At 41.5% G+C, this 14,662-nt stretch overlaps 1 protein-coding gene across 10 annotated transcripts in view; it reads right to left on the reverse strand.

Moving 5' to 3' along the window:
- LOC132383599 (phosphatase and actin regulator 4-like) overlaps nucleotides 1–14,662 on the reverse strand; it is a 300,611-nt gene that overhangs the window by 16,713 nt on the left and 269,236 nt on the right. For 9 of the 10 annotated variants that reach the window (XM_059954780.1, XM_059954782.1, XM_059954785.1 and 6 more), the window contains 4 exons: nucleotides 7,439–7,633; nucleotides 6,137–6,487; nucleotides 3,298–3,844; nucleotides 351–571 (listed from right to left, as the gene is read on the reverse strand). In XM_059954780.1, the coding sequence (XP_059810763.1) occupies nucleotides 351–571; nucleotides 3,298–3,844; nucleotides 6,137–6,487; nucleotides 7,439–7,633 (1,314 nt within the window). The remainder of the gene's footprint in view (nucleotides 1–350; nucleotides 572–3,297; nucleotides 3,845–6,136; nucleotides 6,488–7,438; nucleotides 7,634–14,662) is intronic. The other variant, XM_059954777.1, reaches the window with a different exon arrangement.

Here is a 14,662-nt window from a genome sequence, read left to right on the forward strand (position 1 = left end):
GTTCAGAAGAGATACATGGAAATTATTATTAATCCACTATTATTACTATTTTTCTTAACAATTATTGTCATTGCTTAGTCTAATAGAGTGGAATTACAACTGCACATAATTATCTATTTAAGTGCCTTATTACTTTTTATATTATCTCAATATGTACTTATGAATGTATAAAAATTATAGATTAAATTAAATTCAATTTTTTTTAAAAAAAGAAGCTGGAGTTAGACGCAGAATTCTATACTAATATCACGCTTCTTACTTTTCAATGCTTCTTCGGGTTGATCAAAAAGGTGGATTTTACACAATTGTTTTGCAGGTACATAACTTAAGTTAGTGAATTAAATACATACTGGGATAATCATCTTCCTCATCCTCATCATTGTCATCCCTGTACAGTATTGGGCCATCATCATCGGAATCACTAGTGTCTTCATCCTGTCTCACGAGTTCTGGTATGATAACAACTGTTGAAACTAACGCTGTATCATTCTGCTTCTCGAACCTCTCTTCCGTCTGTTCCTCCTCCTCCTCTTCCTCCTCTTCATCTTCTGTATTCTCATCATCAGAGGGGCTGGTGATCAGGTTATAATATAGAAGGTTAAAGAAAGGTATAATGAGTGCAATTGAACAACAGAAACTGATTAGATGATATTTAACATGAAAAGAATAACTTTCAAGTATTTCATTGAAGCAAGCCAACTGCACAATCCGTTCCAGAGCCAGAGGGTGGTGAATCTGTGGAACCACCTCACTGAAAACTATCAAATGTTGAAAGGCCTAGATGTAGTGGATGTGGAAAGGATAATTCCTATAGTGGGGTAGCCTGAGACCAGACGGCACAGACTCAGAATAGATAAACATCCCTTTAGGATAGACATGAGGAGAAATAGAGATGGTGAATCTGTGGAGTTCATTTCTACAGATGGCTGTGGAGGCCAAGTCACTGAGTATATTTACAGTGGAGGTTGATAGGTTCTTGATTAGTAAGTGTGTCAAAGGTTATAGGGAGAAGGCAGGAGAATGGGGCTGAAAGGGAAAATAAATTAGCCATGGTGGAATGGCAGAGCAAACTTGATGGGCCAAATGGACTAATTCTGCTCTAGGGCTTATGGTCTATAGTTGAATTCCAGACTATCACCTTCCACATCTCCTCCTCTAATCTCATCATTTTTCCACCTCAAAATCAATATTTTATTTCCTTGTAACAAAGAGTTCACACAATCCCATTCCATCATTAAATTTTCCCTGTAACATATCATCTTAGCAACTTCTCTCAGATTCTCCTACATCCTTTCATACTCCATGAACTTTAGAGTGGTACCTTTACTTTCCAATCATTCACAACTATGAGATGAGAGAAAAAACCAGAGTATATCTGGACCATACTGGCAGAGCTGGCAGTGGAATCTGAAAAAATTACTACTTTTACGAGGCATTTTGAATGGACAAGAATTAGAAGCATGCAGTCCTAGTTCAGTCAACCAGGCATAAATGAGTAAAACAGGTGCCATGTCTGTCATGGGCTTAGGGGCCTAGTTCTGTGCAATGACTATGACCTTGGTGACAGATGGTGGCAGGAAAAGCATGCAGGCACCAGCTCAAGGTCAGGTTTGAACTCAGACCGCTGACACCGTGGCAACAACTGTTTGAGCTGTGCTACTCTGCTGTTAATACACTTTAATCACTTTGGTTTTCTATTTGTCAAATGCTATACACCCCCGTTTAGAAAGTGCAACACCAGATGATCAGGGTTAACTGCATTTATATCTTCATAAATAAAATTGATTTGTCACATGTACATCAAGATATACAGTTAAATGCATCATTTGTGTCAAATCACATCAACAAGGACTGTGCTGGGCAGCCCACAAATGTCGCCACAGTTCTGACACCAACATAGGATGCCCACAACTCTTGATCCCTAAAGGCTGATTTATACTTCTGCGTATGGGCTATGCTGTAGGCCTGATTTATACTTCTGCGTCGCTCTATGCCATAGCGAGCATGTGTTGGTGTGTGCCAAAACACTAGTTGATGATGGGGTTTCTATGCCACTGTGTTGAGTTTCTTTGTGAGAGACATGGATGAGGAAATGCACTTCAAACATTTTCGCATATCGGCAGGTAGATTTGACGACTTGGTTCATCTATTTTGCATCGGTGTACAGACACGGCAGAGAAGAAGCAACCGGAAATGCATTGAAAGAAATGCGATGCTACTAATCACTGGTGTTGCGGTCTGTGTTGCCACAACACGTGAGTTACTTTTTTGGGGAGGTGCACATCACCCTATGCCATAGGTACGGCGTAAGGTACGCGGTACCTATGGTGTAAATTCAACACATAAGTATAAATTGGCCTTAACTGTACATCTTTGGAATGTGGAAGGAAACAAACACCCAGAGGAAACCCACGCAGTCATGGGGAGAATGTGCAAACTCCTTACCAGCAGCACAGAAATTGAACCCCAATCATCGATCACCGGTGGCACTGTAATTTGATGTGCTAATCACTGCCTTACTGTGCTGTCATTAGTGCGTTATGCAAAGATCCATGAATCCTGGCAACAATATCCTCAAATCATTGAAGAATCATTTTCCCTGCTTATATAAATGCATCAGTCTGGGCCCAATTTCCAGAATCTCTTCAGATGGGCAAAAACTCACAAGATGCCACCTCACTTGGGACCAAATAACAGTAGCAGTACTCATACAGTTGTGACTGTTTGAGTGATACGTTGGGTTTCGAGCAACTTTATAATGGCAGGGATTTAGATAATTTCATGGTTGGGGAAGAGCATAGGAAACTGTTCTACTGCATTCAACCAAACCAAAACTTAGAATGTTGAGGCTCAGGTCATGAAAAATGTACAGTTCATATATTGGTTGACTTTGACCTTAAGATATTGGAGCAGAAGCAGGCCATTTAGTCCATCAAGTCTGTTCTGCCATTCAGTCACAACTGATATTTAAACTCCATTTTCCAGCTTTCTCCCCCTTACTAAACAAGTCTATCTGTCGAATGACCTGGCCTTAATATCCTTCTGTGTGCAAAAAATTTCACATATTCACCAGTTCCGTCTTAATAAATTCCCCATTTCAACTTTAAAGGGACATCCCTTTAATCTGAGGCTCTGCCTTGGATCCCAGACTTTCCTCCTAATGGAAAGGTCCTCCTCACATCCACTCTTTCTGGGCCTTTTAGTATCTGTTAGGTTTTAATGAGATTTCTCTTGCTCCCCTTGAGAAACAGAAAATTAAAATTGCAAACCAGTTACTAAATGAAAATCCACTCTTACCACTTTAACTTTTCGAGGGTGACTTGCAACCCTCGATTCTTATTGGCATCTTCGAAGGCCGTCTCAAAAAGCTGTGATTTTGCTGTATTTGAGGCATCAGCTGCTGTGATGACAGGTCGAGGGCTACAGAGTGCCTGTTGGATCATTATGTGCAAAGGAACTTGGGACTGGCGATTTGGAAGGAGCTCCATGTCAGAGTGGCCATCAGGTGAAGGATCTGGTTCTTTCTCATGCTGTACATTGGTGTGACTGAACGTCAATGTGGGAGGAGTGACTTTGACTACTGGTCTTGGTGGAAGGGACTGTCGAGGAGCAGGTTCTGGAGCAGAAGGTGGCCGCGAAGGCAATGGTGGTGATGACACAGGTGCGTGCACTGATGCTGGTACTTTTGTTGGTAACTGTACTCTCTCCTTGCTCTCACTTGAGCTTTGGGTAGTGTTGTTTGGCTCGGTCACGGGTGGGTTGAAGCTTATCCTTTTGTGTGGCACCGGTGGCGAATGCTTACCTGGCAAAGCTAAGCCAGGGGTCATGACTTGACTAAGTTCCGCTGAAACAGAATATTTAAAATTGAGTTGGTGCTCCATTAAAAACAATGCAGCTCTATAGAAACACAAGCATTGTCCCAATAACATCTCGTGTATAAAACAAACAGCAAGGCAACAGTTTTACAATGTTTACCTGGACAAAATTAACTATCCAAAGTCAGGCAATAGTGGGTAGGGTATGAAAGTATTAAATATTGCATTAATTTGTTTAGTACAATGTTGGACATTCCTCTTCTCGATTTCCTACATTTAAAGAACACAGGTTAACCTTCAATAATGCACACCTTTGCGGTCCAAGCTCCTACACTACCATGAGATATGTGCAGAAACTAGATTTATGGCATCAGAGGAACAACAAATTTCAAAACTGAGTAATGCTACTACATAAGGATACAGGGCATCAGAGAGAGGTTATTTCACTAATTCAAAGGAGTTACATCATCTTCATTGTACATTAAAAACAAAGACTTAAGGCAGCTCATTATTGAATTTGCTCGTCCTTGAACTACACTCAATCAGAATTGTATTGTCGCTCAAACATATTCTTCTTTTACTTGTGCACAAGAAGAATGGCACGGCCCCTGTCACCCACACTGTTCTGAAGCCAGGAGGACAGAAAACTGCTATTTTTATATAAAATTGGCTTATCAGGTACAAATATTGAACATTTGGTAAATTGTATATATTTGAATTACTGACTTGCAAGCTCATTCACCATTCAAAATAGAGGTGTCAAAAGTCAACTGAAACTTCAAGCTAACAACCAATGATCATTTTGAAGTTAGTAAAACAATTGTCCCTTAGTTGTTGGTTATGTTTCACATTCTTCCATTATTCAACCGTCTCCAGCACCCCCTACTGTGTAAAGGGAAGCTATGTTCTTCTAGGTTGATTACATAGCGCCACAGTCATTCTCAACTATCTGTCACCAGTAAGCAAGAGACTGCCCCCAGTGGTCTCCCTTCAATGGGTTTGACTATACACTGCTGCAGTCATCCTTGCCCAGATGTTGTATATAACCCTTGCCTTACTGCAACTTCCACACTAGCAATCATCATTGAAACTCCCATCATTACAATCCTGCCCTAACTTTCCAAATCCATTTAAAAATTTATATTAAGTGCTTACTTTTCTAAAACAAATGCTCTCATCACTTGATGTTCAGTTACTTTCACCTAGCACCACCAAGTTTGAACAATAAAACTATAGGCTTCTTTTTCAACTCAGCCAACATCTAAGATAACAAACAAAGTGGATAATATGTATCTCAATCACTTATGATTACTTATTTTAATATCAAATTATGAAAGAACGTTGTTCAGAGAATACATCAAACCCTCATGTACCAAGTTCTGTCTTTTGTTGAAAGTAATCTTATGTTAATCCATCCTAACCTTTCAAGAGAAAATAATCCACTGCAATCAAATAATATTTAATCAAGGTTCTCTCTTCATTAACTTCAAAGCAGAGACTCAATTCCATTTCAACGAGTCAAAATAATGTCACAAACATAAGAAAGTCTGCAGATGCTAGAAATCCAAACGACACACTAAAAATGCTGGAGGAAATCAGCAGATCAGGCAGCATTTATGGAAATGAATAAACAGTTGGCGTTTCAATCTTGAAGAAGGGTCTGAGCCCCAAACGTTGATTGTTTACTCTTCTCCCTTGATGTTGCCAGGCCTGTTGAGTTCCTCTGGCATTGTGTGTGTGTTGCAATGAAAATAATGTGCTGCCTCATCTTCGGTGATCAACACAGTGCATGATTCGGACAAACTGACCATCACATTAGCTTTCAATAAACACCTGGCAAAGCATCTTCTTGCATTCACAAATCAGTAAAGAGGTAAACATTTTTACTTTAAACTGTGCTGGTGTATAGCCACGCAGTAACTGAAATAATCCTGCTCAGTTTTCAGGCAGTGCTCAGAACAATGGATCATCTGCACAGCTGTAAAAAAAATTTAGAGGGAATGTTGCAGGTAAATGATATTTATAATACCTTACAACACACATAAAATACTGGAAGAACTCAGGCCAGGTAGCATATATGGAGGGGAATAAGCAGTCAACATTTTGGGCCAAGACCTTAATCAGGACTGTCTATTCCCCTCTATATTTGCTTAATAAGCTGCAGAGTTCTTCCAGTATTGTGTGTGGTGTATTGCTCTGGATTATCAGCATCTACAGAACCTCTTCTGTTTATGATTTATAATATCTTTCCATTTTGGCATAAAATTCTACCTTCACTTTTTAATATAAAGTGTGCTATGCAGTTGTATTCCATGACTCACCAAACAAAGGATTACTATTTCGGTTGGGTTTTGGAGGTGGGACGGGAGGTTGCTTAGCAGGGGCCGGGATAGTCGAGGAAACAGATGCACTTGATATGGTGGTAGTAGTATTTGTAGTAGCAGCCAAAGATTCAGTGATACTGGAGGTAGTGATGGAACATGAAGTCGAGAAGGATGAGATAATAGGGGAGACATCCTTGGCACTAGTCATACTGACTCCAGAATCTTTCACTTGCCCCTCGCCTGCTTCCAGAGTGGGAGCTGACACAGGTCTTTTGGGAGGAAGCAAAGCCTGTTTCTGCTCACGCATGGGCTCCAATTCTGAATATGGTCGTCGCTCCAGAAACTCTGCTGGGTAATAGGAATGAAAGTAGACATATCAGGCAAGTATATGAGGGATGGCAAGCACGTTAAATACAAATGTAAACTCAACAGTACTTAAAAAAGAATGGTTTTCCACTAAAATTACAGAGCATGTGTGCATGTACTTTGCTCTCAATCTTTTGAATGATAGAACAAACAAAATCTGTTTTATAAAACCACAATGATCTGCCCTTCAGGAGACATGCTCAGTTCTTCAACAGGACCTACCTACCCAGTTTTCATGTTTCTTATGGTGGGTGAGGAGGAGGATTAAATTGATTTCTTTATAAACTTCAACTATTTTCTTCTGCAAATGATAAATATTTTCCATCTATCCATTCATTCCACAGCACAGTACATCAAAAAGTACTGAAGCAAATTTAGTGACCAAAACAGAAAAAGCATAAGGCTTTCGACAGGGTCCAGAGGAGGATCACAAGAATGATTCTAGGAATGAAAAGGTCATTTGATGGCTCTGGACCTGTACTCACTGGAGTTTAGAAGAATGGCGGTGGGGGTGGGGAGGGGGAGAGAATCTCATTAAAACCTATCAAATATTGCAGGGCCTAGATAGAGTGAACACGGAGATAATATTTCGAATGGTGGGGAGGTCAAGGACCAAAGGGTACAGCCTCAGAATAGAGCGTTGTTCATTTAGACCAGTGATGAGGAGGAATTTCTGTAGCTAATGGTAGTGAATATATAGAATTCATTGCCACAGACAGTGATGGAAGCCAAGTAATTGGGTATATTTAAAGAGGAACTTTACAGGTTCTTGATTAGTCAGGTTGTCAAAGGTTAGGAGAATGGGGTTGAGAAGGATAATAAATCACCCATGATGGAATGGTGAAGCAGACTCAAGGGGCTGAATGGTCTCATTCTGCACCCATGTCTATGGTCTTAATTAAAAAATGTCTCCACATGGTTTTGATTTCTTACCTTTTGTTTTCAGGGGTTCTTCAGCAGAGTTCACCATTTCTTCCTCACCATTCTGTGAAGTTTTTGAAAAGCTTGGTCTCTTTTCAGCTCCAGCTGCTGTTTCTGGCTCCTTTGAGGTGGCCAACTCACCCAAGGGGACTGTGTGACCATTCTTTAGTGTACTGTTCTGGGCAGGTTTGCTGTTAATTTCTCCATCTGCAAAATGGGAAAGAAAGAACTTTGTTTGACACAGATACTGAGATAATTTTCTCACCCCCCCCCACACAATGGTAGGAAGATCGAGAGCCAGTGGAAACATTAACTGGCAGAAATTCCAGAATAGAACTGAACAGAATTTTTATCTTACATTGCAAGTTATAATCTAGAATGTGTCTTTGGAGGATGGAGGAAGTCAATACAACTTAAAAGGAACAACTATGTAAAGCAGTAAAATTTGCAGTGTTTGTAGAAGAAGTTAGAGAAGGAGGTGGCAGGAATAATTATTTTCTCAGATGGCAGAGAAACAATGCCTTGAATATTCATCTCCCTGCCCTGCACAGTTCACACCAAATCCCCGTCTTGCACAGTTCACACTGTTTTCTCTCTGTAAACTTGAAGCAGTAAACAAAATGCTACTCTAGTCCAGTCAGAGACATGTCTTAATGCAAACCTGTTCTCTCAACATTACTCTGTTACTGCTCAAAATAGTTGTGTAGCCAAGGACACAATACTGCCCTGCTACCTCTTCTTTTCATTACATAAGCTTTCTCAATCCACCTTCATCTTTTAGCTCCATGAAGCATTTTCACTTGCTTGGCAGTCCTGATCATACCTTGTCTCATAAATCTCTACCTTTACCCCAACACGTACAAACAAGTTGGATGAACTCAGCAGGTCGGACAGCATCCGTTGAAATGAGCAGTCAATGTTTCGGGCCGAGACCCTTCATCAGGACCGAAGAGGGAGGGGGCAGGGGCCCCATAAAGAAGGCAAGAGAGGTGAAGAAGGAATCTAAGGGGAAAGCACTATGGGTAGTAGAAGAAGGCAGAATCATGAGAGAGGTGATAGGATGCTAGAAGAGGAGACAGAGTGAAAGTGGGATGGGGGAAGGGAGAAGGAGGGAATTACCGGAAGTTGGAGAATTCGATGTTCATACCAAGGGGCTGGAGACTACCCAGACGATATATGAGGTGTTGCTCCTCCAACCTGAGTTTGGCCTCATCATGGCAGTAGAGGAGGCCATGTATGGACATATCCCAATGGGAATGTGAAGCAGAGTTGAAGTGGGTGGCAACTGGGAGATCCTGTCTATTGTTGCGGACGGAGTGGACGTACTCAACGAGGCGGTCCCCCAATCTGCGTTGGGTCTCGCCAATGTAGAGGAGGCCGCACCGGGATCACTGGATGCAATAGATTACCTCAACAGACTCACAAATGAAGTGTTGCCTCACTTGGAAGGACTGTTTGGGGCCCTGAATGGTGGTAAGAGAGGAGGTGTAGGGACAGTTGCAGCAATTATGCTTGCATGGATAAGTGCCTGGTGGGAGATCTGTGGGGAGGGGCGTGTGGACCAGGCAGTCGTGGAGGGAACGATCCCTGTGAAAAGCAGAGAGGGGTAGAGAGGGGAAGATGTCCTTAGTGGTGGGGTCCTGTTGAAGGTGGCGGAAGCTGCGGCGGATAATATGCTGGATCCGGAGGCTGGTGGGGTGGTAGGTGAGGACAAGGGGAACACGATCCCTGTTGTGGTGACGGGAAGATGGGGTGAGGGCCTCAGTGCGGGAAATGGAGGAGAGGTGGATAAGGGCATCGTTGATGATGGCAGAAGGGAAAACCACGATTCTTAAAGAAAGAAGACATTTGGAATGTCCTGGAATGGAAAGCCTCATTCTGGGAACAGATGCGGCAGAGACAGAGGAACTGGGAATAGGGAATAGCATTTTTACATTTAGCAGGGTGGGAAGAGGTATAATCAAAGTAGTTATGGGAGTCAGTGGGTTTATAGAAGATGTCAGTGGCCAGTCTATCTCCAGAGATGGAGACCGAGACATTGAGAAAGGAGAGAGAAGTGTCCGAGATGGACCAAATGAATTTGAGGGCTGGGTGAAACTTAGAGGCAAAGTCGATGAAATTGACGAGCTCAGCATGGGTGCAGGAAGCAGCACCGATGTAGTCGTCAATGTAGTGAAGGAAAAGTTGGGGAGCAGTACCAGTATAGATTTGGAGCATAGACTGTTCCACATAACCCATGAAGAGGCAGGTGTAGCTGGGGCCCATAGCTACACCCTTGGTCTGAAGAAAGTGGGAAGAGAAGTTAAGTGTGAGAACCAGTTCCACCAACTGGAGAAGTGTGGTGGTGTTGGGGAACTGGTGAAGTCTATTGTCAAGAAAGTAGCTGAGGGCTTTGAGGCCTTCTTGATGGGGAATTGAAGTGTATAAGGATTGGACATCCATGTTGAAAATGAAGCAGTCAGGACCGGGGAACTGGAAGTTATTGAAGAGGTGGAGGGCATGGGATGTATCCTGGATGTAGGTAGGGAGTGACTGAACTATGGGTGACAAAATGGAGTCCAGGCAAATTTGGATTTAAAATCTCTAAAAATTTTTAAATTTAAATTTAAATTTTAAAATCCCCCCCCCCACCTTCCTTATGGGGCCCCTGCCCCCTCCTTCTTCAGTCCTGATGAAAGGTCTCGGCCCGAAACGTTCACTGCTCATTTCAACGGATGCTGTCCGACCTGCTGAGTTCATCCAGCTTGTTTGTATGTGTTGATCTGACCACAGCATCTGCAGCGTACTTTGTGTCTACCTTTACCCCTCTCACTGTGATCCATTAATTGACAGAGGCTTCCTTCCATCACAATCACTTCTCTTTAAAATGCCTACTATGCCATCACATGCCAGATAATTTCTGGCATTTCTGATGGATATACACCACAAACTTTTCTTCATCCATAAAGCATTGGGCACAAATTCCCCTCTTGATTCAATCAGTGGTGGAATTGGTGCGGAAAGCAAGGTGTGATCACACAGAATCTTTTTAGAAGCCAGGTATTAAGTTGACCCAGAAAATTCAGCCTCTATTCCATCACTTTGAGATACACAAACTGCCAATTTGCAGTGCTAGGAATAATTTTGGTTCCCCTATTTAAAGAATGACATTATTTTACAAGAGAAAGATTAGCTTTATTTGTCACATGTACATCGAAGTATACAGTAAAATGGGTACTTTCCATCAAATCAAATCAGCAAGGATTGTGCTGTGGGCATCCCGCAAATATAGCTATGCTTCTGATGCCAACATAATATGCCTACAACTCACTAGCCCAAACTCATACATCTTTGGAATGTGGGAGGAAACCGGAGCATCTAGAGGAAACTGACAGCAGCAGGAATCGAACCCCAATTGGTGATTTCATTTACGGGGAGGGTCCAGAGGCCATTGTCTCAGAATAGGACCCAGATTAGGAAGAACTTCTCCTTTGGTTTGAGTGCCTTTGGAATTCCATACCACGGAGAGATGAGCTGGGGATTGTGTCAAAATTCATCAGTAGTTTCAAGGCTAAAATAGATAGGTTCCTTATCGGTGAATGTATTGAGGGTTATGGGAAAAGGACAGGAAAATAGATTTGAGTAATTTCAGATTAGCCACAATCCTATTGAATGGGACACTTATGTTTCTTCTGTAATTTTCATATTGGAGGGCATGTAACCAACCGGAAAAGGCAAAACTTGCCAAGCAGGCTCCTCCAGATTTATATCACAAATATGTTCAAACTAAGGAGCAAAATCTTATTTTTCAAAGAACAGTCCTTTACCCCTTTTCTCCCGTTTCTGAAAGCAATGTCAAAAGATTAACATTTAATTCCTGAAAACTCTAAAGCAATTATATTGTGTGAGGAACTGTATTCATATCCAAAAGTGTGTGACTAAACTAACAGGCTGGCAACTATTAATATTTACACAGAGATATCCAGAGTAAGAATAAACATTCATACTTTGAAGGGAATGGACAACATTCATTCCTCTTTGATGCACCTTCTCCACTGTCAAATGTAAAACACTTACTGATGCACCTTTCCCTCATTCACCTGCATCAAATTGTCTTCAGCTAGTCAATACAAGAGTATAAGTACACCAGTTGTTCAGTCAGAACAGTCACAAATACATTTCTACCTCAATTTCACTAAACATAAGAACATAAGAAATAGGAGCAGGAGTAGGCTATCCGGCCCATGGAGTCTGCCCTGGCATTCAATAAGATCATGGCTGATCTGTTCGTAAACTCAGCTCCATCGACCTGCCTTTTCCCCATAATCCTTAATTTCCTTACTATGTAAAAACCTATCTAACTGTTTCTTAAATATATTTAGTGAGGAAGCTCAACTGCTTCCCTGGGCAGAGAATTCCACAGATCCACCACTCTCTGGGAAAAACAGTTTCTCCTCATCTCCATCCTAAATCTTCTCTCCTAAATCTTAAGGCAATGTCATCATATCTCACCATCACTTCACTTCTGAATGTCAACTATCTTTTTCCTCACTGTATTCAACAAATTAAGAACATCTTGAGCTGGAGAACTTTTAACAATCATGACCCTGAGTAGAGAGATTTCCTCATCCTGACCCTATATGGCTGATACCTTAATTTGAGAGGATGATTGTGAATCCCAAACTCTCCTGTACAGACAAGATTTACCTGTCAGTTAAATGTCTTTTCTTTTAAATTCCAGTCCAAACTCTCTCACTAATTAACGTAAGTACTGAACTCATTCCAAGAGTGATTCAAAAAATATATTGAAATAACAGAATCACATTTTGCAATGAAGAATGGCATGTAACCCAACTTGGCTATAGTGTTACAGAGGTAACTACTTCACTACCAAGTAATAGACCTTTCTTGATGCACCAACTAACATGAAGAGGAAAAAATTGCAGGAATCCCTTCAGCATCGCTGAATCACAACCAATTCTACATTACGAAAGTGGACCTTCATCACACAGAACTGCATTGGTCCATCAGCTACACCACCTTCTCAAGGGGCATTCAGGGATTGAAGATAAATGCCCGCCTTGCAGATGACACTAAGTCATTCTGAGAACTGGCATATATTTAACAAATGCTTTAAAACCAATATTGAAGTATTTACTACAATACAGACACGAGTTTACTGATTAACAAACAGCTTGAAAGATGGGGCTGCAGCTCATCCAAAACAGTTACACAGGCAAGTGCAACTAGAACTAGATTCTAATTTTCCATTGCAAGCTGCAACCATGATGTGAAAGTGTAAAAAATATTAATCGCTGGCTTTGAAATTCCAATTGCACAAGTTGCAACACAGAATACAGCTGTTTCCTTCAATGCATCAGTGAGGATTCAGAAAGAGATATCCAATTAATCACATTCACCTGCTATTTTCAAGCAACTTAATTCCCTTTCAAAATACTTGTCCAATTTCCTTTAGAAAATTACCAAGGACATGTTTTCACCATCTTTTCAGGCAGCACATTCATATCATAACAAAGTAAACTTATTACCAAAGTACATGTATGTCACCATCTTCAATCCTGAAATTCAATAGACAATAGACAGTAGGTGCAGGAGTAGGCCATTTGGCCCTTCTAGCCAGCACCGCCATTCACTGTGATCATGGCTGATCATACACAATCAGTACCCCGTTCCTGCCCTCTCCCCATATCCCTTGACCCCGCTATCTATAAGAGCTCTATCTAACTCTCTCTTGAATGCATCCAGAGACTTCGCCTCCACTGCCTTCTGGGGCAGAGCATTCCACATATCCACCACTCTCTGGGTGAAAAAGATTTTCTGCATCTCTGTTCTAAATGGCCTACCCCTTATTCTTAAACTGTGGCCTCTAGTTCTAGACTCACCCAACAGCGGAAACATGCTTCCTGCCTCCAATGTGTCCAATCCCTTAATAATCTTATATGTTTCAATCAGATCCCCTCTCATTCTTCTAAATTCCAGTGTAAATACAAGCCCAGTCGCTCCAATCTTTCAATATATGACAGTCCCGCCATTCTGGGAATTAACCTTGTGAACCTACGCTGCACTCCCTCAATAGCAAGAATGTCCTTCCTCAAATTTGGAGACCAAAACTGCACACAATACTCCAGGTGGGGTCTCACCAGGGCCCTGTACAGCTGCAGAAGGACCTCTTTACTCCTATTCTCAATTCCTCTTGTTATAAAAGCCAGCATGCCATTAGCTTTCTTCACTGCCTGCTGTACCTGCATGTTTGCTTTCATTAACTGATGTACAAGAACACCTAGATCTCGTTGTACTTCCCCTTTTCCTAACTTGACTCCATTTAGATAGTAATCTGCCTTCCTGTTCTTGCCACCAAAGTGGATAACCTCACATTTATCCACATTAAACTGCATCTGCCATACATTTGCCCACTCACGCAACTTGTCCAAGTCACCCTGCATTCTCATAACATCCTCCTGACATTTCACACTGCCACCCAGCTTTGTGTCATCAGCAAATTTGCTAATGTTACTTTTAATCCCTTCATCTAAATCATTAATGTATATTGTAAACAGCTGCAGTCCCAGCACTGAACCTTGTGGTACCCCACTGGTCACAGCCTGCCATTCCGAAAAGGACCCGTTAATCACTACTCTTTGTTTCCTGTCAGCCAGCCAAGTTTCAATCCATGTCAGTACTCTGCCCCCAATACCATGTGCCCTAATTTTGCCCACTAATCTCCTATGTGGGACTTTATCAAAAGCTTTCTGGAAGTCCAGGTACACTATATCCACTGGCTGTCCCTTGTCCATTTTCATAGTTACATCCTCAAAAAACTCCAGAAGATTAGTCAAGCATGATTTTCCCTTCATAAATCCATGCTGACTCGGACTGATCCTTCTACTGCTATCCAAATGTGTCGTAATTTCCTCTTTTATAATTGACCCAGTATCTTTCCCACCACTGACGTCAGGCTAACCTGTCTATAATTCCCTGTTTTCTCTCTCCCTCCTTTCTTGAAAAGTGGAATAACATTAGCCACCCTCCAATCAGCAGGAACTGTTCCTGAATCTATAGAACATTGGAAAATGATTTTCATTGAAAATTGAACATTGAAAATGATTGGAAAATGAAAATTCATTTTCTTGTGAGCATACACAGTAAGTCAAAGCTGCATTAAAGAATCAATGAAAGTCTCTACTCAACAGGACAGATGAACAACCAATCTGCAAAGGACAGCAAACTGCGTAAATA

Source organism: Hypanus sabinus, chromosome 30, assembly GCF_030144855.1.
Source record: "Hypanus sabinus isolate sHypSab1 chromosome 30, sHypSab1.hap1, whole genome shotgun sequence".
Taxonomy (NCBI): domain Eukaryota; kingdom Metazoa; phylum Chordata; class Chondrichthyes; order Myliobatiformes; family Dasyatidae; genus Hypanus; species Hypanus sabinus.